The following is a 25099-nucleotide window of genomic DNA, read 5'->3' on the forward strand; positions in this document are numbered from 1 at the left end:
TTTGACATACGTCATGAGTTATGAGAAATAAAAGTGGAGACCAAACATACTTGTTATTGTTGCCATTATGATCCATTTTTTCTATAGCAGAGATGCGTTTCCAGCCTCATCATCAGTGATGTGTAAATTTAGGAGCTTGCACTGCGCGTGGGTTTGTTAAGGTTTCAGACGTCAGAGGCTGCGTTTTCTCTGAAGCTGGAGTAAAGAGCCAACAGAATGGAAAAAGATAAAAAAACCCGGGATTCAAAAGACAGGAAACCGAGGGAATCACCGATGATTGGCCGCTCGTGTTTGCATGTCCTTGTTATTCTAAATTCAGTCTCCGGTCCATTCAGGACCGCCTGGCAACTCATAAAACCGAAATGTAAAGAGAATAAAAGCACACAGCCGTGTCTATAAGCAGTTTTTGGTTGTGCCTCATTAACTCGTACACTCGAGCGAATCTCACACCTGAGAGAAATCAGACTCGGAGGTTATCATGATTCTCCAAACAGGTACTTTCAGAAGCCGACCAATGCAATTTTCACGTGTCTTAAAATAAAATATCAGCTTGTTATGTCGACCCGAACATAACGCTCCAAGTAACATGCCAACATTCAACTTTTCCCAGAGAACATCACACTAATTACCATGTTTCCGTCTACTTTGGAAACACGGACTACGTTAGTCACATCCACGTTTGGAAGTTCTCCAAAAATCTCCAAGAATCTATTGTGATCGAACAGTTCGTTCCCTCCTGGTCATATCTGAGCTTGTTTATTCTGTGGTGTCGTGCTAATGAAAGGTGCGTAGTGGTTTGGTCAGAGGTTAACAAGGCTGACGGCAGAGGAGTGTTCGGGACTCGGGTTTTAAGCGGCTAATTTGTCTGGCAGCATCACTGTGAACAGACAGTCGAATTGTAGAAATGCCCCCATCTCCCTGGCAATATGCATCACTCAAGTCTGTTGCCGTGGCGACGGAAGTATTGTCCTCCCTCCCCCAGCCTTTATTGAGTTTACTCCTGAGAGACAGATTAAAATAACACAAAGTTTTGCTGCAGCGCAATTTCTTTTCTGCGACGCCTGAAGAAGGATTACATCTCGTTTCACGACTCATTCACAATATATCTTGACAAAGATATATTTAACATACACAACTGAATAATAAGGATTTATGAGTATATTTTCGGGTTTACATATATATGGATAGATAGATAGATTCATATTTCTAGTCAAAGATTCATCCTTTTCATCTGTAAATATTTCAACTTTTGTTTAAATCAATTTTGTAGACAAGTATGACTACATTATAATTGCTATACAAAACTAAAAAGTATTAGTTGGACCAAATAACAAAAAAATAAATTATATATAAATAATTTAATTAAAAAGATATAAATAATGAATAATAACATATAAATGATAACAAATTTTATATTAAATGAAATACATATTTTGAATTTTATGCACATTTAACTTAAATTATATACATTTAGTATATAGCTGTTATTTCACTTTAAGTATCTGTACCTTGGAATATATAAATCAGAATAAATAGTTCAGAATATATAGTATATTTATAGTAAATCAGATTATATAAAAGGTAAATACTGTTGAATTTATATATGTTATTATACTATAAATTATAAAAAAAATTATTATCTTAAATCTTTTATTTCATTCATTTGAATTTGATCAAATTCTATACACTATCGAGAGGTTACAAGGAACCTGCAAATAAATAAAAAAATGTTTGAGATCTTCTCAGGTTCGGGTTAATATTTTATAAATAAATAGCTTAATAAATATAAATACACACACGCACGCACGCACACACACACATATATATATATATATATATATATATATATAAATATATGTTTGCGTGACGACTACTGTGTAGTGACCAAAAGAGCAACAGTTTTGTATAAATGTTTTAAAGTTTGACTTCTAGAGGAATTTATGTGACTACCTGTTCCCCCAGCAAAGTTTATTAAAGGAGAACTCTGGTCAATTTTAACATTGAGCTCATTTTTTTGTACATTTGGAGTGCTGTCAATACAGAGAACAACGACAAAAATCGGTGTTGCCTACACCGTGTTATTCTATTTTTAAAATTTGCACCCTGTTGACTTCAATAGGGCAAGTACTAAACCTGCTTTTAGCCTCTTAACATCCTTGATGTGTCATTACAAGTGCACAGAAAATGTGAGTGATTCCTTCTGAGTGAACACGAGTGAATCTGACTGCAGTAGATGTGAAAGATATGTATAAAAATGATGTTATTTAAGCCAACGCAAATACCTGTGTTTACATCCTGTTTTCAGTTGAAGTCCATAGTAATCGATTGCCGAGTTCACGCGCGTGATCATAGGTAACTAAACCTATGCACGTGAACTCGGCAATCGACTACTTTGGACTTCAACTGAAAAACAGGATGTAAACAGGTATTTGCGCTGGCTTAAATAACATCATTTTTATACATATCTTTCACATCTACTGCAGTCAGATTCACTCGTGTTCACTCAGAAGGAATCACTCACATTTTCTGTGCACTTGTAATGACACATCAAGGATGTTAAGAGGCTAAAAGCAGGTTTAGTACTTGCCCCATTGAAGTCAACAGGGTGCAAATTTTAAAAATAGAATAACTCGGTGTAGGCAACACCGATTTTTGTCGTTGTTCTCTGTATTGACTGAGCTCATTTTTTTGTACATTTGGAGTGCTATGTTAAAATTGACCGGAGTTCTCCTTTAACTGGTATGTATGTGCTTTTTCGCTTTCGCTCTTTTGCTCACTGCTGTGTCTTGATGAAACTGTGTTTGTTTACATGCATTTGTTTACTGAGAGTTGCAAGCAATCCTAAAATACAGCATATCGCAAAAACTTATTTTCAGTGAGAAACGGACTTCAGGATTCGGATTCGGGCTTAAAATGTAACTATACCGGTGGGTCAGGTCGGGTACGGGCTTCAGTTTAAAGCCTGTACAGACCTTTAAAAATGTTGCTTGGAAGTGTATTCAGCAGTCTAAGAATAACCTACCCTGTGTCTCGTGCCAATCTGTGGCGTACTCTGGTGAGTAGGAGAGATAAGCTTTATCCCGCTGTATAGACACTCATGATAACAGCCTGGAGGACATCCTGCTCCACACAGCCTTCTATCTCTGCACTGACCCCAGAAAAACCTCCGGTACACTGGGAAACCTCTCACGCCAACAAACCCTGCGGCGGCCTGCAGAGCGTCCCTTTAAACCTGCAACACAAATATTTTGCAATCCAAAAAAGTTATGCATGTTCCAAAAGAAACTTCCACGAAAAGAACAAATCATGAGCAAATTCTCAGAATTTCAGTTCTGTGAACGGTTAAACGTGTAACAGGATGCCGGATTCGAACTTGTGAAGCCCGCATGAGCACCACAACCCAATGTGTCAATAACCACTACGCCATGAAAACTGCTTTAAAAACAACATGTTTATTTGGTGACTTGCACATCAGATATAATTGTTTCAAAAGCTTTGAGACCAGTGATTTAAAAACAGCCATCCGATCAACTAACTCATGTTCACAGAAATAACAATTCTCAAATACTGCAGATGTGTGTAAATAACGCCTGTGACATGTAACACGCAGACAGCCCGTTTCCAAGGCAATGGCTCTTTGCTTCTCAGAATGTGTTTTTTTAATAGTTACGGCGAGTGCGTCTCATTTCTTCACGAAGAATCGTGTGATGTCAGAGGCCAGTTTGGAGGCCGCCTGGCCTCGTTTCATCTGACTTCTGTCTTTGGCCTGCTGTGCTGTTCTCTGCGAAATAAACCGTCCGCAAATTCATCACCAAATCGTACAAATGAGTTGCATATTCATAAGAAAATTTATAATTAAATCCTATTTAAATTAAATTAAATTAATTTAAAGAATATATAACATGCTAATATAATATATAAATTATTATTATTCATTTATATTAAATATTTACATAAATATTCACAAACATTTAAAATGTATTTATGTAAATACAAGTATATTTAACATGGTTTCAAAAAAAATATTATATATATATATATATATATATATATATATATATATATATATATATATATATATATATATATATATATATATAAAATAAAATACATTTTCCATATAATTTTTATGTAAATAAATAAATAAATGTATATATGAGTATATATGTGTTTGCTGTACCATACGATGGCAGACGGTGCAAAGGGTTTGAAGGTTGTCCAGGGAACACTGTCCTCCCCCTCTGTACACAGGGTTAATGTGGTCCACCTGCCAGAACTGTCCCTCCACGGGACTCTGTATCATCTCATTCAGCTGCAACACAATGTCAGATAAATCATCAGATAACACAACGTGAAAAGAAACCTGCAGAGCAATCAAATTTGAGTTTGAATTCAGCCTAAAATTAATAATACGAGTGAACAAATATTTGTATTTTTCTATGACCAATATAAAAATACATATTATTTTTATGCCCAAGTGTCCGATAAGCGGAATCTTTTTATTTGCTGATTTTATTTGCGGCTTTTTTAAACAATAACTAAACCATTGTCAAAAATAATACAAATAATATTATAATTAATTTGAATAAAAATAGTTTTTATCATTAATAACAACACACATTTTTATAATCCATCAATAATAATAATAGTACTTTTTAAAAAGAGCATTATTATTAATAATAATATTGAATACAAATATTGTTTATTATTACCAACAACAATTTAATAGAAATATTGCTATATTAATAATAATAATAATCCAAAGTATTTTTTATCACCAATATTTTTCTTTGTTTATTTAATAAAAGTACTATCATTAATACAAGTATATTCTAATAATAATTTAATTCAAATAGTTAACAATAATTAAATACAAAATATTGTTGTAAATATTATTAATAATATTAATACATTTTAATAAAAATATGAATAATAAATATTTGTGTCATTATTAACAGCAGCAGCAACGATTTAAGAAACATTTTGTACTTTGTACTATTATTAACAAAAAAATATTTTGATAAAAGCACTATCATAGTTAAAAAATGTTTAATAATAATAGTAATAATAATAATAATAAAAGTGTTATTTTCATTACTAATATGAACAACACAAACAATAATTAAAAAAATATATTGTTTATTATTAATATTTTTTAATAATATTTTTTTTTTGTGAATCTAACTGTGAAGCTTAAAATTAACAGGTTTCCAGTTAAGCGATTAAAGTCCCCCAGTAATCAATAATTTTATCTCTTATAAACTCCACCAAAATGACATTTTTTTTCATGCCTTAAAATACCTTGAATGTAACTCTGCACCCTTGCGTCATTGTAAATTAGTCCCGCCTCCACTCACTCACACCAGCTCAAAATACCTGATCCACTCGACTTTACTGTAGTAAACGCTGCACGATGGCAGGGAAATGCAAATACTGGTTTAATTCAGCCATGCATATTTGAACAGGAACTAATTCAGAAGAAAAAGTGGAAGAGTGAATTATACAGGTCGTCTACAAGTCGAGAATGGTATCGCTCTCTACGTCTGACACATAATGGTAACTGATATGATTAGCCTTTGGCTTGACTACATTATCAAACAGCTAATAATGTGTTGCTAATGTTACTCAAACCATGTTCCCGTTCATCAGAAACGCTTTGAACAACCCAGAACGTCAGTGAAGAAAGGCATATAGTTCATCATAACATCATAATATACATAATTCACCCGCTATATTGCTAAATGTACCCGATTTTTCATATCAACAGAAAAATATACTTAGGATAACCTGGCTTCTCAGCAGTTAATGATATGCTAAAGCCCGCCCACATGTTGACGTGATTGGTCACAACACGTTTGTGACGTAGAGAACAAGGGCGATTTCAAACCGCGTCTTTTTTTCACAGCAGTTTTAAGGAGAAAATACTCAGCAATGGTGTTGACTGATAAATTTGCACATGGTTTAGACATTGATTTTTCACAACAGGGGGGTCATTAAGTGAATGCTGATTAACAAATATCAATCAAACCAATTGTCGGTTTGTCACTTGAAACTCAGCACCACCCAAGAGGGTCTGGAGTGTCTTAAAAGTGTCGCTGTTGTGTGCAAAGCCTTTTCATTCCTGTTGTTTTATTGAACAGTGACATGAAAGTGCTCTGAATAGCCCACCGGGAACTCTAGGAAAACATAATTCCCTCATCCCAAACCGCTCCTTGGGCTTTTCAACAGACCGCCGTGGTGAAGGACTTCAGGTGTTTCACCAGGATTAAAGCTCGAGTGGAAGATCAGCGCTGGGAACACAAAGAGGCCGAAGCCAAAGCGCTGGCATTTCAGTCGGCGTCTGTTTTTATCCTCGCGGTCTCTGGGGGAAACAATGCAGCGCTAGGAATCAATCCTCTCCTTCCCCCTCAACAGAGTCGGCCAATAATTATCCTAAATCTCTCAGGAGCCCCGGGGGTCGCGGCACGGAGGATAACCTCCCGGTACCAGAGTGGGAAGTTTCCTTCCTAGACCTCGGAAGTCGATAAGTCAACACGTACACATGCTAATGCTAGGAAACGGCAAACGCACACAAACGTCTCTCCGTAACAATCCTTCGCATGTACGACAGTGAGCTTGTTTGTGCGTCGAGGGCACTTGGAGCTTAAAGCGCGTTATTGATCAGGCATCTGCCGCTCGGGGCTCTAACAGAAAAGCCGAACAAAAATCAAACCTGCACCTCGTAGCAATGCACTGTGGGAAAAATCAATGGCAATCTGACAGACTAGGCGTTGTGTTAAGGCTGGATGCTCCGGGGAGGAAAGGACGGCGGGTGTTTGTGTGCTACACGATGAGGCCAGGTTTGTGTGTGTGTGTGTGTGTGTGTGTGTGTGAACTCCACTGATAACTCTATAGAGAGAGTCAGAGAGCAGACGCCCAAGGCCGCTAAGCTCTTATTGCCTCTGCAAGCTAAACAGGCCATCTTTATTTATCTTTCTCTGTAAGCAATATTTTCTCAATAAAATGCAGCGTCTGCCGAGCTCCTTTCGAATGTTTTGGGGATAATTCTGGCTAATGTGCTTTTGGAAGCGACTAATGCACACTTTTCGGAAACCCTGGCCAACATCCCAGACGAAATAAGTCCTGGTCGTACACCCCACGCAGATCCTGCTAGGGGAAGTTTTTGAACAGAAGGAACAAGGGGGTAATCGGACGCTTTTGGATATGGATAGATCTCAGAAACTCAAAGGAAAGAAAAATCACAATTGAGGTCTTGTTAATATCTCAATTATTTCTCTCTGGAGAGCAGAAGATGATGTTGATGATAATAGCTATTATTATTGTTATTATTAACAACAACAACAAATAATAAGAATAAATATGCCACAAATAATAATAATAATAATAATAATAATAATTTTTAACAATAACGTTAAAAATAGTAATTGTGGCGCATTTAATAATGACGGCGAATACGTTTATTATTATCATTAATAATAATAATATTAATGACAATATTATTATTTTATTATTATTTGTGGCATATTTAACAGTATTTGTTGTTAATAACAATAACCATTATTAACAACTAATAAAAATAATAATAATAATAACAACTATTATTAACAACTAATGACAATAATAATAAAATGTCACAAATATTATTATTATGATCATTAATATTATTGTTATAAATAACAAATAATATGCCAAAAATAATAATAAAACAATATTAATGATGATTTTATAATTCTTATTATTACTATTATTATTATTATTATATGATTATTTGTGGCATATTTATTATTATTTGTTGTTAATAACAATAACCATTACTAACAACAACAACAACAAATAATAATAATAATAATAATAGCTATTATTAACAACTAATAATAATAATAAAACATGCCACAAATGTTATTATTATAATTTAAAACAATAACAACACTAATATAAATAATATATATTATTATTATTGTTATTATTATTATTATTACCAACAACTAACAATAAAAATATGCCACAAATATAGTAGTAGAAGTAGTAATAATAATAAAATAATTGTGGCATATTTTTATGCAAGCATTACATTTAAAAAAGCATTACATTTATGCAAGCATAATATTTTAAAAAATAATAAAGAAGAAGGTCTGCACTCTAAATTTCACCTTAATTATACAATTCACAATTGGGGATAATCATTTTTTTTTATCTAGTGTGCCTTTATTTACTGTTTTTATGTGGGTCTTGACAACTAGTAGCTGGAAGAGCGCAGTGATTACTTTAAAGGTGCATTGCGCAAGTCTCTGAGTTTTTGCAGAACTATGCCCCCTTCTGGCGACACGCGAAACTGCAACCAGAGTTGTGCACGCGGTTACGTGGAGTTTGCGTTGGGGTTTGGGATGAACTAGAAGCCGGTCTCTTTGAATCCATCTTCTACTTTTGCCAGAGTCGCTTGAGTTGTCTTCGCTGATGCGGATAATGGCGGCGAATACACAAACCTGCCAGACATAGCCAGGTGAGCGTGAACGCGCATGACGTCACGCCCAGTCGATTCCGTCCCGAATCCCTCTTATTTATTTTACTGTACAGGATTATAGAAGCAATCGCAGAGATCATAGAAGGTCTCATTCAGCCCATCAGGCAATTGTTTAAGCATGTATGGGTTAGAAAAACGGGTATTTTTAACATGAAAAGTTGCTTAATGCACCTTTAAGTTAAAAATACGGAAACTCTATTGTGTATTTGCATTGCAGTTTTAAAACAGACCAGAATAAGCATGATGAGTGAATTCACTAAACATTTGAGCAAGTTTAGCATGGAATATTTCAGCATAAAAAAAACCCTAGGCCAATGTAAAATGCCGCTATAGTAATAGCTAGTAATATAATTGTCACCACTGTCACTCTTTTCTGGCCAAGAATGAGGGCATGAAGCTCCTATAAGTGTGCCCAACCTGTTTGAGAGGAAGTTGTGCCAGCCAGGTGTTGTCCAGCATCTCCTTGCGGTGTGTGTGCGGGGCGTCCCGGACCTGCACGTACAGCTGGTGGGCGTTCAGTCCGCAGTGCTGACACACACCCTGCTCCGTCTCCAACACGCGGGCGCGCATGTACCCCTGATTGGAGCGCAGCTGGAAGTCCTCCATACAGGCAGGGCTGCAGAAGCCTCCTGCCCAGCCAGAGTGCTCCCCGCTGGGCTTCTGGCAGGACAGACACAGGGGGGTCCCTGCCGAGTCCACGGCCTGCAGGTAACCGGCCGAAGTGTTTGTCTGAATACAAACGGAGCTCTCGGATTCGCTGCGGACACAAAGACACAATATAAAGCAGATTTTTACAGTTTCTGAAGGAATGACACTGGTGCTGGCTGTGAAAACACTTGCTGCTACACAGTTACTAGGGTGTTCTGAGTGGTTTTTACAGAAATGCTATGCAGTTGCTATGATGTTCTTGATGGTTGCCTATGTAGGGTTGAAAATAATCAAAGATATTTGAAAATGAACAAAGACATTTGCTTTAACTGTTTCAACCCCCTTCTTTCTTAGACCAAGGACCATTAGTAATTCGTAAAAACAGAGGTATTGATAATTCTCAAGGCCTGTAGGCCAATGTGTGCGCATCGGGGGTCTACGAATTGTCACACCTTTAGTACAGTGGGGGAAGTTGTCGTTTTCTAATTGGTCAGTTTGAATGTCTCACATTTGGGTTACAGTCATATGGTCAAGTAAGGGATATTGCAGCTGTCTTTTATTCTCTGGCTCTTCTTTTCTTTGTCTCTTTCTCATCTCTCTCCTTTTCTATCTCTCAGGTAACATTCTACATATATGCTGGGTACGATTAATGGTATAGGTTTTTATCATCTCATGTATTTTATCATCTATTTTGTAACTATTTTAAGTTAAACCATAACCATATTGTCATTAAACCCTTTCAATTGCAAATGCTGTGCTAACTAGTTTTTATTAGGTATTAACTTTGATGCCACAAATAAATATCTATTAATAATTGTTTCAAAAAGAAACTAAATGACAAATAGAAAGTCATTTCTGCATAAGTTATCAAAAACATAAATATATCTGTCATTTGCGACTATAAATAATTCAAAAAATGCATAAATATGGCACATATTATTATTATTTTATAATTATGTAGTTAGTTTTAAAAAGCAAACATAAAATGACACATTTTGCATGTTATCGGACCCTTAAACAAAAATAATATGTAATTTGTGACTAATTATATTGCAAACTGCATAAATAACAATAGCTTTAACAATAATAATAATGTTATTATTACATTTACTGTTATACTAATGCAGTTATTGTTTTAACCACAAATAAAAATTCGTTCTGCAAAACAGTTATTGGACACTTAAACATAAGAATAATATGTAATTTTTGACTTAGCTAGAAACCGCATAAATATGACACTAACAATAAAAATAATAATTTGTATTACTATTATTATTATACAAATGTATTGTTCCAAAAAAGCATAAATAAAATTATACAAAAATGCATAATTATCTGTAATTTTCAACCATGTAGATTTGCAAAAAAACAAAACAGCAAGACATAAACACGGCACAAATAATAATAATTATTATTTATATTATTATCATTATACAAAGTACGTTTTTGTTTCAAAAAGCAGAAAAAAACTATACATAAAAATCTGCTCTGCATAAGTTTTTGGTCACATAAACCAAATAAATCTTTGTCGTATTGGTCATAAAATAATAATTTGACTTTGTCACAAATGTTGGCAGGCATCATCGCATTCAACCACAAAACAACCAAGCATCTTCCTTCGCCGACTGATTTCACGTCTCCCAAATATGATCAACGTGTGATTAAGTGTGTATGTATGCGACTAATCTTCACTGCGCTAACTAGTCTAAAGTTCATCAGGAAAGACTTTCTCTCTAATACTCCATCAGTTCTCACTCTCTCTCTCTCTGGCTTCTTCCTCTTTTCTCTCCATCTCCTAAAAATATCCAGCCCCAGACAGCGCTCAGTACGTCGCAGTTTTTTCCTCCCGCGGTTTCCATGGCGACGCCGCAGCACTCGCATGTGTGTGGATTAAGCTCTTATCCTCTGCACTAAGCATTCTTGAGCACACTCTACACACACACACATCTCAGGTTTACAAGGTTAACCGTTCGCTACTACACACATAATCACATGCGGAAATGCACTTTCAAAATAAATTGTCACTTGCTGTGCAATATATCTTTTTTCCAGAGAGCAATGCAAATTCATAAAAATATATCTGTCAGCGTCAGTCTCCACTCTGACCATGGGGGGAGAGTAATTTGATGATTCAAAAGCCAAGTGAAAAATATATCTATTCATTTCCATTTCTGCATTAGATACACCTGGGGTAGCAGCCGCCGCGGTTTGAGGTCTGAGCGCGAGATCTCATCGCGCAAGAAGAAAGTCTGATGACTTTCGCACGTACAGACAAAGTACGAGAGGAAACAGCTGTCACATATGATCAGAAAGCCGTGCCGTGGCTGACAGGGTGTGTGTGTGTGTGTGTGTGTTGATGACTTCATCAGCAATTGCGGCGTTATTCTCTTGTTCCTGTCAGAGCGGCGGTGCCGAGAACTCGCTGAGATTGTGTCGTTTGTGTGGTCGCCTCATCAAACCCAATGTGGAGAAGGTTTAGAGTTTTTTTTTTAAGGATTTAATGTTTGAAATACTCTCTAGATGCTAAGTGGGTGTTGCTGTGTGGTTGCTAGGGTGTTATGAGAGGTTTTTGCTGCATTGCTATGATGTTCTTGATGGCTGTCTTTAGAGATGGGATCAGGATTTACCGAATACGGATTTCTTGTCATCATGATCAGCCAACCGGTCTCAATCATTCAAGCGTTATTTTTAAGTGATATCTAAGTTCTCTATTGACTGGCAATGTAAACCCCTTACACCCTGAAGCCATTTTTTAATGATTTCACATCTAAGTGGCATATTTAAAAGCAATGGTAGCTAATAACTCATATAACTCACAGTACATGGTCTCATTTCATAGAAAACCTTTCAAAAAAAAAAAGATTTTGATCATGTTTGGAGGTTCTTGTTACATCACTGCGGAGAAAACCCTTTATTTTGTTATTATTAATGCTGGACATGATGACTATTAGAAAGTATATACACTATAAACTCTAAATTGCATATGTATTGTGAGAAGCGCTATACAAATAAATTAGAATTGAAATGATTACATGACAGGTCATAAAGTCAAGTGGACTTCATGTTCATAATCATGTCAACTGCATCTGGGCCAAATTTTGTGTTGATATCTCCAAGCAATCAAAAGTTAAGGCATTTGTAAGTGGAACCATGGGAGCCTTTATCAAAAGTCCAAAAAACCTCTCTAAACAAGTGATCTGAGTGTTTTACTGAACATAAGAACTACTCACAAAGCATACAAATATTTATAATTACACAGAATAACAAGTATTAAGATCCTTATTTATGAGTGATGACCTTCCAGCGCTGTTTCAGCTGTGCGCTCAGATCCCGGAAGTCCTATAGCTTTAGCTAAGCAGCATGTCAATGTCACTCCGTGTCATGTAATGTTGTGTGCGAGCTCGTTTCATTCAAAACAACCTGCTCTAAATAAAGAGGTGCGATTTACTAATGTTTCACGAAGTTGTAAAGCAGAACGTAACTCAAAAGCCTAATCTGTGTACTGTTTTCATGCGCATCGGCGGCGACTTTTTACGGTTTTACGTCAATAAATCGCAATCGGTTGGTGAGATCGGCCAAATTTAGTGACTACCGATCGACCCATACCGATCGGCGGTAGATCGATTGAAGCATCCCTAGTTGTCATAGCATTGCTAGGTGTTCTTGGGTGGTTGCCAGGGCATTGCTATAACATTCAATATTGAAACCTGTTGGTGTGGTCAGTAGGTTTGGATGTGGATCTTCCTTTCAGGGCGACGTTGTCCTTGTTGATGATGCGGAGGGCTCCGCCCTCTTTCTGGGCCACAGCGATGGAGGTCTGAGCTACATCCTGTTTGGAAAGATACCTGAGAGAGAAAGAGAAAGAGAGAGAGTTAGAGTTAGTCTGAGAACCATAAAGGGAACATTGTGGTGCCATTAAAGGAAAGTACAGTAATCTGCTACTGTATAAAACTCAGAGCTGATGCTTGTGTAACAGAACAACAATTCAGTGTAATGACTCAGTGTTCCGACTCAGTGTAATATGTCAGGAAATCATCAAATAAAACTCAAATTAAAAACCTCACATGATTCACAACCTCATGTAAAACTGATAAATACTGTGCTTTAATTTAAGTCAACTTAAAACAATCTTCACAAAAACCCATTACAATAAATGTCACATTTACCTGCCCTCCAACATATCAGAGCTCAATCTTTTCTGTTGGCCCAGTCAGACCAGTTCAGATTTCTACTTGCCCAGGACAAAAAGTTACTGTTTTTGTTGTTTTCGACCCATGTGACCTTGTAGACAGTGCTTTAAGATTTTTAGGTAGGTCCAACAGGTAGGATATATACAGAAATTGAATAAAGTTATCAAACACTTCATAGTCTTCACTGCATAAATTATAAATTAAATATAGATTAATCCTTATTAAAGCTACAAAAGTTATTCAGTCAAGAGCAGTGATTGATTTTCTCCTTTTTTTGTTTTGTTCTTTGATTAACAGTAATGACAGACAGTAGCAGGCGTATTAGGCTGCTGTCACTTTAAGACATGACACAGATCTGACACGCATTTTTTCACAACTCCTTACATTATTTTGGCATAATTTTGTGTTTTTGTCCGTTCAAGTGCTGTCTGAAGCAGTTTTCTGTGCACATAAGTTGTGTGTGTGAAACTGTTTTCAACATATAATCGTAAGAAATTATTCTTGTGCAGCAAATCATCATATTAGAATGATTTCTGAAGGATCATGTGACACTGAAGACTGGAGTAATGATGCCAAAAATTCCGCTTTGATCACAGGAATTAATCACATTTTAAAATATATTAGTTGTTTTAAATTGTAATAATATTTCACAATATTACAGTTTTCACTGTATTTTTGATTAAATAAATTCAGCCTTGGTGAAATTAAGAGACTTCGTTCAAAAACGTTAAAAGAAATCGTAACGACCACAGATATTTGACCGGTAGTGTGAGAAATAGATTCAAAATAAAATAAAAAAGTAAAAAAATAATAAAATACATGCATTCTAAATTAAGTAAAATAAAGGTGCTGTGATTCTGAAGTTGAAAATTCTGAAGTGTGGGGGGAAACAAAACAAACAAAAACAGCTTAATTTGATAGACATCCACATGTGAGCTAATCAGATTGAGATGCGCCCACATGTCCCAATCCTCTCCAGCTTTGATAGCGTATGTGTGTCTTCGCTTGCCTGGAGGTGCTGCTGTGCCTCCGCTGTGATTGTGTGAGTTCCTCCAGCAGCAGGATAGGGCTGTGAAACGCTCTTCCACTCTTTCTCACCATCCTCTGCCTCATCGCAGTCAGAGAGCTCCACTCACGCACGAATCGCACAACCTGACACACACACACACACACGCAGATGTGTTTCAAGAAATCTGATGAAACAGTCCTTGAAGATCCCGTCACACACACACACACCTACCTGTCTCCTGTTCTCGCTGTGATTGAATTCTGGTGGCAGTTCCTCCCAGTTCTGCAGTCTGATATCCAAGGGAATGAAGTTACAGTGGAGCGGGAGGCCATCCTGTAGAGAGAAACACACACACACACACACACCCAGTTTTGATCATATATACTGAATATTTACAATTTATTTAATATTTTGTTGACAATATAAAATTAACCAACATTGTGTATATGGAGATATTTTAACTGTTTTTATATGAATTTCCTCAAGATTGTGCTAGTGGACTATTTTCGTGCCAATATTTAGAAATTTCATTTCTGTGAATCAGTTCTTTCAAGCTGCTAGATTCAATGAATTGGTGCAAAATGATTCAATGATTCATTTGAGTCTTCACTCAGAAGTGTTCACAGAAATCTCTGTGGGGCGCTTGACCGTTTTAAAATGTTTTAGTAAAAGCGTATGTAGGTACAATATTATGTTGTTGCACATAAATAAATTATTAAAAAAAGTATGTTTAGTAAATGAGGAAAATATGCCCATTACTTTTTACTGAACATTTACTGATCTCAGCGTTTAATCTGGGAAAAAAAATAAAGGTAATTTATGAATATATATGATAAATATAATTAATTATATATATAAATGGATTCAAAAAGATACAAAAAAATTAAAAATTACCTGACATGATATACAAATTCAGTTAAAACTAATGAAATATTTAAATAAAACAGATATTATATAATATCATGAATGTATGAATTTAAAAAAAGTGTATATTGCCTGAAAAATATTAATACACTATTCCACAAACCTAATACCTATAATAATTTTTCAATATAGTTAAAAAATAAAATTCAAGTAAAATATTGAAACAAATCCAATTATATACAAAAAAATCATATATATATATATATATATATATATGATTTTTTTTTAAAACAGATATGAAACAGTCAGTACAGTAGCTAGAGAATATAAAAACTTCAACATGGCAGTTTCTTTAAGTGAGAAATAACGAATATGAAGAAACACCTAAAGGTCATCGCTCAAGGTCATGATGACAGGAAGCTGTGGTCGACCAAGCAGAGACGTTCCTTAAAGAGCTGCCAATCACAAATATGGCCCTTACAGGCACCTGTCCAGTTCTCATACACCAGCTGGACTGCCATCCTCCAACGTCTGTCCACAGGGAACCACTAGGCCCTTTAGAAAATATTACATTTCCAGCCCACGGCAGGCCTCTTTTCCAGCTCTGCCTCTGTCTTCTTACGAAACTCCACCATTCATCACTGCTCAGCTGAAATCGCCTCAGGAAAAGCTCTTATTAAAAACGAACCCGGATAATATTTCTCAATCAAAGTCAATTAGGGGCCCCCTGCTTATATCTGCTTCCATTTAATACAGTTGCAGAGAACTATAAGAATCCCGGCGTTACGCTGTACAAATGAGGACTGTGCGATTTCAACACTTTATTTGCCCTCAGATTAACACTGGAATCCCTGGTCATCCAACCGTGTGTTCAGGACTCTGGAACGAGATAATATTTAAGGCCGTTTTCGCACTAGAGCTCCTGGTGCAGGTCTGAGTGAGTTAAGTATGAAAGAAATCTGGATGAATTCGCAGAATTGAAGTGGCTCTGACGAAGTTGTACAATAAATATATTTGTATGCCTTGCATACTTAAACATTTGTTTTTTTAGGACATTTGGTTGCGAATTCTGTAAAATTATCGGCATAACAACTGCAACTGCAACTTTCATTCCAAAGGGACTTGTATAATGCAATTAATTTCCAACATGCGGTAGTTTCAGTTTTCATTTTAAATAAATTTGTTTTTAAAGGAGAACTCCGGTCAATTTTAACATTGAGCTCATTTTTTTGCAAATTTGGAGTGCTGTCAATACAGAGAACAACGACAAAAATCGGTGTTGCCTACACCGTGTTATCCTCTTTTTAAAATTTGCACCCTGTTGACTTCAATGGGGCAAGTACTAAACCTGCTTTTAGCCTCTTAACATCCTTGATGTGTCATTACAAGTGCACAGCCAATGTGAGTGATTCCTTCAGAGTGAACACAGTGAATCTGACTGCAGTAGATGTGAAAGATATGAATAAAAGTGATGATAATTCAGCCAGCGCACATACCTGTATTTACTTCCTGTTTTCGGTAGAAGTCCATAGTAATCGATTGTCGAGTTCACGCACGTGATCATAGGTAACTAAACCTATGCGCGTGAACTCGACAATCGATTACTGTGGACTTCGACCGAAAACAGGAAGTAAATACAGGTATGTGCGCTGGCTGAATACTGTTAAACTTAAGAATTTTTTTGGGAAGTTTAACTAAAATATGTGATTATAGTTTTTATGGTTTCAAGGGTTTTGTTTTATTTAAAGCTGCCGTCGGCAACTTTTTTTTGATCAAATTCAGTGAAATTGACACTATAATCCGACAGAACAACATAAATAAGGTGGTTTTAGAAAAAACCCGAGCTTCTAACTTCACCTGGAGCGTGTTATTTGTTTTGCAAAAATCCACCGCTCCCGTCTCATCGGGTCCAATCAGCGCAGGGGGGTGTGAGATCTGACTGTCAATCACAGTTCGTGCACACGCCACAGATCCCCTCTCCCTCGCGCAGACGCGCACATTACAATATCACATGCACACGACACGCCTGAAGTTCGCCTGAAGATTGTACGAAGCGTGATGGCGGAGAGAAAATCTACTAACAAGCTTCCAATTCCTCGGTTATTGCTATCTATGGATAGATAAGCCAGGGCAGCCTACCTCCGAGTCCATGGTGTTGATCGATGCTGAAGAGACGGACGCGTTCACAGAAAATCAGGTACACACCTATTTTTTACAGTCTATGGTACACACGCACTGACGATGGGCGGGTGCTCGTTGGTAGTGGGGGAGGGGCATGAGAGTTGTAAACATTCAAAATTTTGGCTGTCCACTCAATCTGCCAGACTTGCCGACTGCAGCTTTAACAGTATTTTACATTATTTCTGAGCGTAATAATCACCAGATCAACCCTCATGACGAAGGGCATCTCAAGAACTGCACTCCAGTGGTTCAAGTCTTACCTCTCAAGTCGGTCCTTCAGAGTGTCGTGGACGGGCAAGTTGTCTAAGTTGCAACATCTAACTACTGGGGTACCTCAGGGCTCAGTGCTTGGACCACTTCTCTTCTTCTCTCATTACTAGGATCTGTCATTTAGAAACATGGCTTTTCCTGTCACTGCAACACTGATGAGACAAAACTCTACCTCTCATGATCCAGTGGTAGCTGCTCGCATCTCAGCCTGCCTGACAGACATTTTTGACTGGATGAAGGACCATCACCTTCAACTCAACCTTGCGAAGACAGAACTGCTTGAGGTCTCAGCCAACTCACTTCATCACAACTACTTCTTTCAGCTAGGTTCATCAACCTTAACTCCATCCAGGTCAGCCAGGAACCTTGGAGTTGTGATTGATGATCAGTTAAACTTCACAGACCACATTGCTAGAACTGCCTGGTCCTATATATATATATATATATATATATATATATATATATATATATATATATATATATATATATATGTATATATAAATGTTGTGTGTGTGTGTGTCTCTTGGAGTTTCTATATAATTATATAAATTATTGTACTTTATAAATTATAAATTATTGTATTGTATATGTAATATTTGTTTTAAATTTAAATAATTTTAAAAATATTATTAAAAATGCTTTTTTTTTTAATCAAATGTTATTTTCTAATATAGTATTCAATAAAATATAGTGTGTAAAATTTTACATTTACATTTTTTATTATACTGTTACATTATACATAAACATTATGAATTGTAATTTTCTAAATAAAAAAGTAATATTTTTTTAAATAGTAGAAAATTTTAATAAAAAAAATATATAAAAATAATATCATAATAAATAAAAAATGTTTTGGGGACAACAGAAAACATCTTTACTCTTTACTCATCTTTACTTTATTCTAATCCTTACTAAAAAATCCTAACTTGTGAAGGCAACTAGTTTATCTAGTTTTTTTTTGCGGTGCTTTAAAGTGGATGAATATAAACTGTTCATTCAAACAGTCTAAAAGTAACTTACAACTATTAGTATGCTTCAAATCTATTATGAAAATTTGCAACTCTAAATTTAACCCCAAGCACGACCACGGTCATTTTTTCAACAAAAGAATCATTGATTCAAAACATTTGATTCGATTCACTGAAACACACAATTCATTTGAACCTGATTCACAGAGATGAGATGCCATTTTGATATTGAAGTTTGAATAGGATACGCCATTAAAACTCACAAAGGTCACGAATAACCAAACAAGGAAGTGCCGCAAAATTCTAATCTATCATGACTATTCAATAGCTCTAGGGGTGTTTGGGTTTATCGTCCTCTTTACCTTGTCATAGATGTAGATCCTGTCCGTGTTTTTGCTGGCACAGAACTTCAGACGGTCGTACACGCGAACAGAGTCATCCGACTCCTTTTGAGTGTGATCTTCATTAGCTATCAGAGAGAGAGAGGGAGGGAGACATGATGGGAAAGTCGGAATGACTAATAGAAGGAGGAAAAAAAGAGAAGAGGGCAATGAGAGGACGAGAAGAGCGGACGATCATTATGCTCCATACCGACCACTGATAAAGGTCAGGTTGAGCGCAGCAGAAACGAGCGCTCTAACGATGCTAACGAACACTATATTCAGCAGGTACGGAGTGACCTGAAACGATCCTGCTGTTCTAAGAAATCGGATTTGTCCAGATTTCGTCCCACAGAGCCGTTCTACATTCATTTGGGTCAGGCTCGCTGTAAAGGCGCCCCATGAGGCTTAGTTACCAGAACCCTACCGTGGACTAAAATAGCCGAGCCGTCGCCGGCTGGCCAATCACTCCATGTCATTAAAGAGCTATTATGCGTACTGTATGCTGGTGGGAAGCTGGGAAGGTCTGTGTGTGGTACCGTAAAGGTGGGTGTTAAGACAAACCCAGCAGTGTCTGAAAATTGCACTCTTTATAAGAATGGTGAACGCTTGTCGATTGTCTAGCTTTAAAATGGCCTGTTATTATCTGTATTTTATATAGACGTGCTCTTAGCTGCAGTGACGCAACTGTGAAATTGTTCTTAGAAGGTAATTTTACTTAAAGGGTTATGAGAAACGCAACAGGAGACAGTTCGAAAAATGTACAAGCTGCTACCTTAATTGTTATAGGTTCTTTAATATTCAATTTACAAAAGATAATGTCTATCCATCTATCTATCTATAGTAACTATCTATCTATAGTAACTATTTATCTATCTATCTATCTATCTATCTATCTATCTATCTATCTATCTATCTATCTATCTATCTATCTATCTATCTATCTATAGTAACTATCTATCTATCTATCTATAGTAACTATTTATCTATCTATCTATCTATCTATCTATCTATCTATCTATCTATCTATCTATCTATCTATAGTAACTATCTATCTATAGTAACTATTTATCTATCTATCTATAGTATCTATCTATCTATAGTATCTATCTATCCATCTGTCTATAGTATCTATCCATCTATCTATCTATCTATCTATCTATCTATCTATCTATCTATCTATCTATCTATCTATCTATCTATCTATCTATCTATCTATCTATCTATAGTAACTATCTATCTATCTATCTATCTATCTATAGTAACTATTTATCTATCTATCTATCTATCTATCTATCTATCTATCTATCTATCTATCTATCTATCTATCTATCTATCTATCTATCTATCTATAGTATCTATCTATCTATCTATCTATCTATCTATCTATAGTATCTATCTATCTATCTATCTATCTATCTATCTATCTATCTATCTATCTATAGTATCTATCTATCTATCTATCTATCTATCTATCTATAGTATCTATCTATCTATCTATCTATCTATCTATCTATCTATCTATCTATCTATCTATCTATCTATCTATCTATCTATCTATCTATCTATCTATCTATCTATCTATCTATCTATCTATAGTATCTATCTATCTATCTATAGCATCCATCTATCCCTCCATCCATCCATCCATCCATCCATCCATCCATCCATCCATCCATCCATCCATCCATCCATCCATCCATCCATCCATCCATCCGTGTTGCCTCCTTTTTAAAATTAAATTCATTTAAATTACATTTATATTTAACAATCTTGTAAAATGTGTCGTTCACCTTCTGAAGTTAGTGATGAAATTTAGTTCAATTCAGATTTTCATATCGGTTATTGGGCACTTAAAAACAAATCAAAACCGGATTGGTGGAGTTTCTGTCATAAACAAACAATATCTGTCATTCTAAATTAAATAAAGAGAACCTACATTTAGGGGTGAATTATTCCTTTAAAATATTAAAAAGTACTGAAACTGTGTTTGGGACAGACCTGGATTACTACTAGGGAGTGTTTGTGGGGTGAATTCATCACTTCGTTGCATTTCTTGAGATAAATCCAGGTGCGTTTCCTCCACATCCTGATTGGCCCGTTGGCTTGGGCGTGCATGTGGAGTTTGTGGGGTGGTTGGCTCACTTTCGTGGTCTGAATCAGAGATGCAGACGGTAGTGAGCGATGTGGACGAGGAGGATGAGGGGGGGTCCGGTAATGAGGAAGCCGGGCTAAGAGCTAATAGAGAGAGAGAGAGAGTGAGTGAGAGATTAGTTACAATGATGGAGTTTACGTTGGTCATGAACAACACTGTCAATTGACCACATTTTATGACACAAAACTAGTCTGGTTAAACTGATACTCAAAAATGTAAATTCAGGGCAGAATTCAAAAGCTCTTTTTGTGAGCATTTGAACAACCAAATTTTCCTTTATTTTGGCAAACTATCCCTTTACTTTGGCTGGTGAGCTCATACCCAGAGAGGGCCGTCACAGTTCTCCGCAGTCGTCTGATGTGAAGGACATGAAGACGCGCCGGCGTTAACGTCGAGCACACTGAGCGAGGAACAGATGCTGTCTGTTTTGCGTTTGACTGATTTCCTTCCCTCAGACCAGCAGTTTCACATCTCTCTGCCATATGGCGCCACAGGACACACAAAAAAAAAAAAAACCCCGATCTACATTTAAAGCCTCCCTTACGCCCTTCCATCTCAGAAAAGCATCTTTATGATGTCGAGGCGCTGAAATGCATTATCTGTCTCGTAGCTGTTGTCTCACCGTCTCCCCAAGGGAACGATCGTCAAAAACGTGACGGGACGCTCCGTCCATAGTGATGAAGTTTTGATGCGCTTTATTTGGATCTGCGAGGCTGTGGAGGAGTTTGATAATTGCGATTGTCTTCCTTCGAGGCCGCTAATGAATTTCCACACCTCTGATTCGCTCGTTTGCCTTCTTTTTTCGGATTCTGTCGCTCTTCTTTTTCACACCATCCCCTCCGAGCTTTGCATTACCCTTTCTTTCTCGCCCTCTCCTTCTCACTCTCGCTCTCGCTGAAAGGTCTCGTATGGATCTTCTAAAATGTCAGCTGAATTTGTGAGAAGCCGAATAAAAGCTCCACTGCTGTGCTGTCTCTTAACAAGCGGGCTTGCAGAAAGAAAGCCAGACACTAGCAGAAAACAACTCCCGCTGCGTATCTGAACCCTTATCACTGTCTGGAGTGCTCTACGGTTCCACCTTTGTGGCCGCGGATCTGTAACAGTCCAGGACGGACGGATAAAAAGCCCTGAATTCGTAAACTCACCGCTTTCATTCGGGAAAAATGAAATGCAGAAAGGTCGTTCGAAGGTGCAAACGATCAAACTGAGGACTGCTGTGAATATCATGCAGATCATGCACCGTTTTCAAAACTGAAATTGGATGATATTTGTATGAGTTGTGTAGATTGGGGAAATTTACCTTGACGGCACTTTCATGACAACATATCTATAAAAGTCAAGGGCAAACAGGTCAAAAGTGCTGCATTCGTAAACACTCACTTTCTTGGTTTCATTAAGGAGGAAAAACAGGTTTCGTTCAAAGACAGACAGTAAAGAAAGAAAGAAAACAAGACATCCAAAGGCCAAGCTAGTGCATGATGGGAGGTTTCAGAGGACTACAGTGAACGATATGCAGAACAAACTGAAAGGTTTGAAAGCATAAAGTTGTGTAAATATACACTTTGTCCATGACAGTGTTCAGATCAACATTCCTGGTGTCTGATTTTACCAGTCTGAAAAGTTGCCTGGCTTCTCTCAGAAAACAAGGGTTGACATACCGTTGCTGTCGTTTAAAAAAAACCAGCCTTTCACTCGAGCTTTGAAGGGTGTGTGTTGAGTTGACAGACACACAGCGCACCGCATGTTTGTTTTACGCTTCAAATTAAGCTGATAGTCACAGAGAATCAGATATTTGCTGCAAATGATTGATCTACAATGATGCGGTGTCAGCGTTGGGACTGTTTTTGTGAGTTGCTGTGAGAGTGAGAAAGAACGTTTAATTACTCACACGACCCAAGTCAACGTTTGTGATATTTTTAATAGGGTTGTCGACATGAACGTGTAATTTTAAATCCTTAGCATGTGAAATTGCGTCATTAACGTCACGCAGTTAGATGATCTTAGAAGTCGTGAGTTTATCACAATGAGCATCTACAATAGCGCAAGCATCTGTAACCCTGGTAGGCAGAAATTTCTATTCTAACCCTTTAACACGATTTCGCTTCCCTGTTTGCGATCAGGTCATTTTAAGCAGCTAAACTATGCGATTAATCGAGATAAAAAAAAAAATAAAAAATCTATAGACAGCCCTAATTTTTAGGTGAGTTTTGCCTGGCACCAATCACATTTTTGTTAAAAACATCTAGTTTAATATATTAAATATTAGTATAAACTATACATTTCTGAAAACTTCCTCTTTCATTAAATGATAAAAGAGCAGTGAGAGAATTCACTTTTTTTGATGTTCTATGAAAGAAAAAGTCATGCAGGTTTAGATTGACATGAGGATGAAAAAATCATCACAATTTTCTCTTTTAGTCAAACTATTCTTTTAAAGAACAAGGAAAACATACCATAAACCGTGTGTTTTAAGTGTATGCGTGTCCAGATTGTGGCTTTCAAACACACACAGAGATGTACGTGTGCAATAAGACAGCAGCAGCTGGCCTGGTATGTGCTTATATCTCTGTTTGATTTTGCATCACCAGGCTGTTGTCAGAGGACAGGCTGACGATCTGATCGATGGCATTGGAGTTGATGGCGAAAACAAAGCTTACGAAGATTTCACAAACTTTTCCAGTGGTGACGCTGAACGAAAGCGGCATTCTTGATTTGACAGGTGCCAAAATCCATTCCGCCTCGCCGTGGCCGAGATAATGAGTAATTTTCAATCTGATCTATTTCTGTCGTTCACCGTGCACACCTCCTTTTTAGTCTTCAAGACATTTCTGCCTGTTGTTCTTTCATATTTGGATTCTCTTGGAACTTCTGCGACAGAGAGGAAGGAAGGTTTTGACATTGCTTTACTAAGGATCAGGGCCTTGGATCTGCCGTGCCTTTATAAAGCCGATCAAATACGAAAGGGGTCCAAAAGTCTGAGACTAAACTGAAAATCTGGGGTTCAAAATCTAATTTAAACAAAGAAATAAACAAGGTTTTAGGATTTGAGTGCTGCTGTCACTAAAACAAAAGCTAAACGCAAATCTAAGACAATTAAACACTCAAAATAGTTGAACTTTAACAACACAACTTTCCTCAACAAGCCACAAGATTTGAGGCTTTAACCACGTCAGTAGCACGAATGAGTTAAGCACATACTGTAAGTTTGTTCAAATACAGGATTCTGCTTTGATATGTTGATGGTCCATGTAAAATAAAACTGACTAACACATATGGACATGGTATGTGTGTAGATATCACCTTTCTGCACACTTCGAGGACTTTCACACATCTCACAGCGTAGCAGCAGTCCGCTGTTAGAGAACGTACATGCCGAACAGTTCCACTTCTGATTGTGGAGCGGAGCCTGCAGTCCCGCCGAGAGCCTGCGGGGGGCGCACAAGGGGCTCTTCTTACCCCCGCGTCGCGACAAGGGGCTAACCTGCCTAAAGCGCTTCACCTGCGGGGAAAATTCCTCCCCTTGGTCGGCCTTCAAATCAGAGCTCTGGATCTCCGGTGTCCGAATAGGCTCCGCCCCCTTTGGTAATTGGGGAAGAGGAGATCCGTCGGAGGCTGAATCCCCAGTTCGTTTCCTCTTCTTTTCTTTGTTCGCAGAGGGGGAAAAGAATGATCGGATGTCGTGCTGCTTGTCCCTTTCAAACTGTGGCGGATTGGAAGAAAAGGAAAAAAAAAAAGAACACTTTTTGTGGCACACAAAGTGAAACTTCATTTCATGACAGCAAAGTGACGAAACCACAGATACTTCTGAAAGAAAAGCACTTTGTGAGGTTCAGGTTTCCACGATTGGAAGCCTAGTCATGTATAGGGATGTCAAAAGTACCAGTTCTGTCACTAACAATGTCGATTCAATCAA

At 37.0% G+C, this 25099-nt stretch overlaps 1 protein-coding gene across 1 annotated transcript in view; it reads right to left on the reverse strand.

The window, feature by feature from the left end:
* Nucleotides 1-3434: 3434 nt before the first annotated feature.
* The window catches only part of zranb3 (zinc finger, RAN-binding domain containing 3), a 56537-nt gene continuing 34872 nt past the window's right edge, over nt 3435-25099 (reverse strand). The window contains exons 14-22 of the mRNA XM_081385279.1: nt 24487-24886; nt 21033-21269; nt 19014-19120; nt 14600-14701; nt 14369-14511; nt 12877-13014; nt 8939-9278; nt 4181-4312; nt 3435-3781 (exon numbers count right to left, since the gene is read on the reverse strand). Coding sequence (XP_081241405.1) covers nt 3683-3781; nt 4181-4312; nt 8939-9278; nt 12877-13014; nt 14369-14511; nt 14600-14701; nt 19014-19120; nt 21033-21269; nt 24487-24886 — 1698 coding nt within the window. The 3' untranslated portion in view covers nt 3435-3682. The remainder of the gene's footprint in view (nt 3782-4180; nt 4313-8938; nt 9279-12876; nt 13015-14368; nt 14512-14599; nt 14702-19013; nt 19121-21032; nt 21270-24486; nt 24887-25099) is intronic.

The sequence above is a fragment of the Scardinius erythrophthalmus genome (assembly GCF_964197995.2).
Source record: "Scardinius erythrophthalmus genome assembly, chromosome: 14".
Classification (NCBI taxonomy): Eukaryota; Metazoa; Chordata; class Actinopteri; order Cypriniformes; family Leuciscidae; genus Scardinius; species Scardinius erythrophthalmus.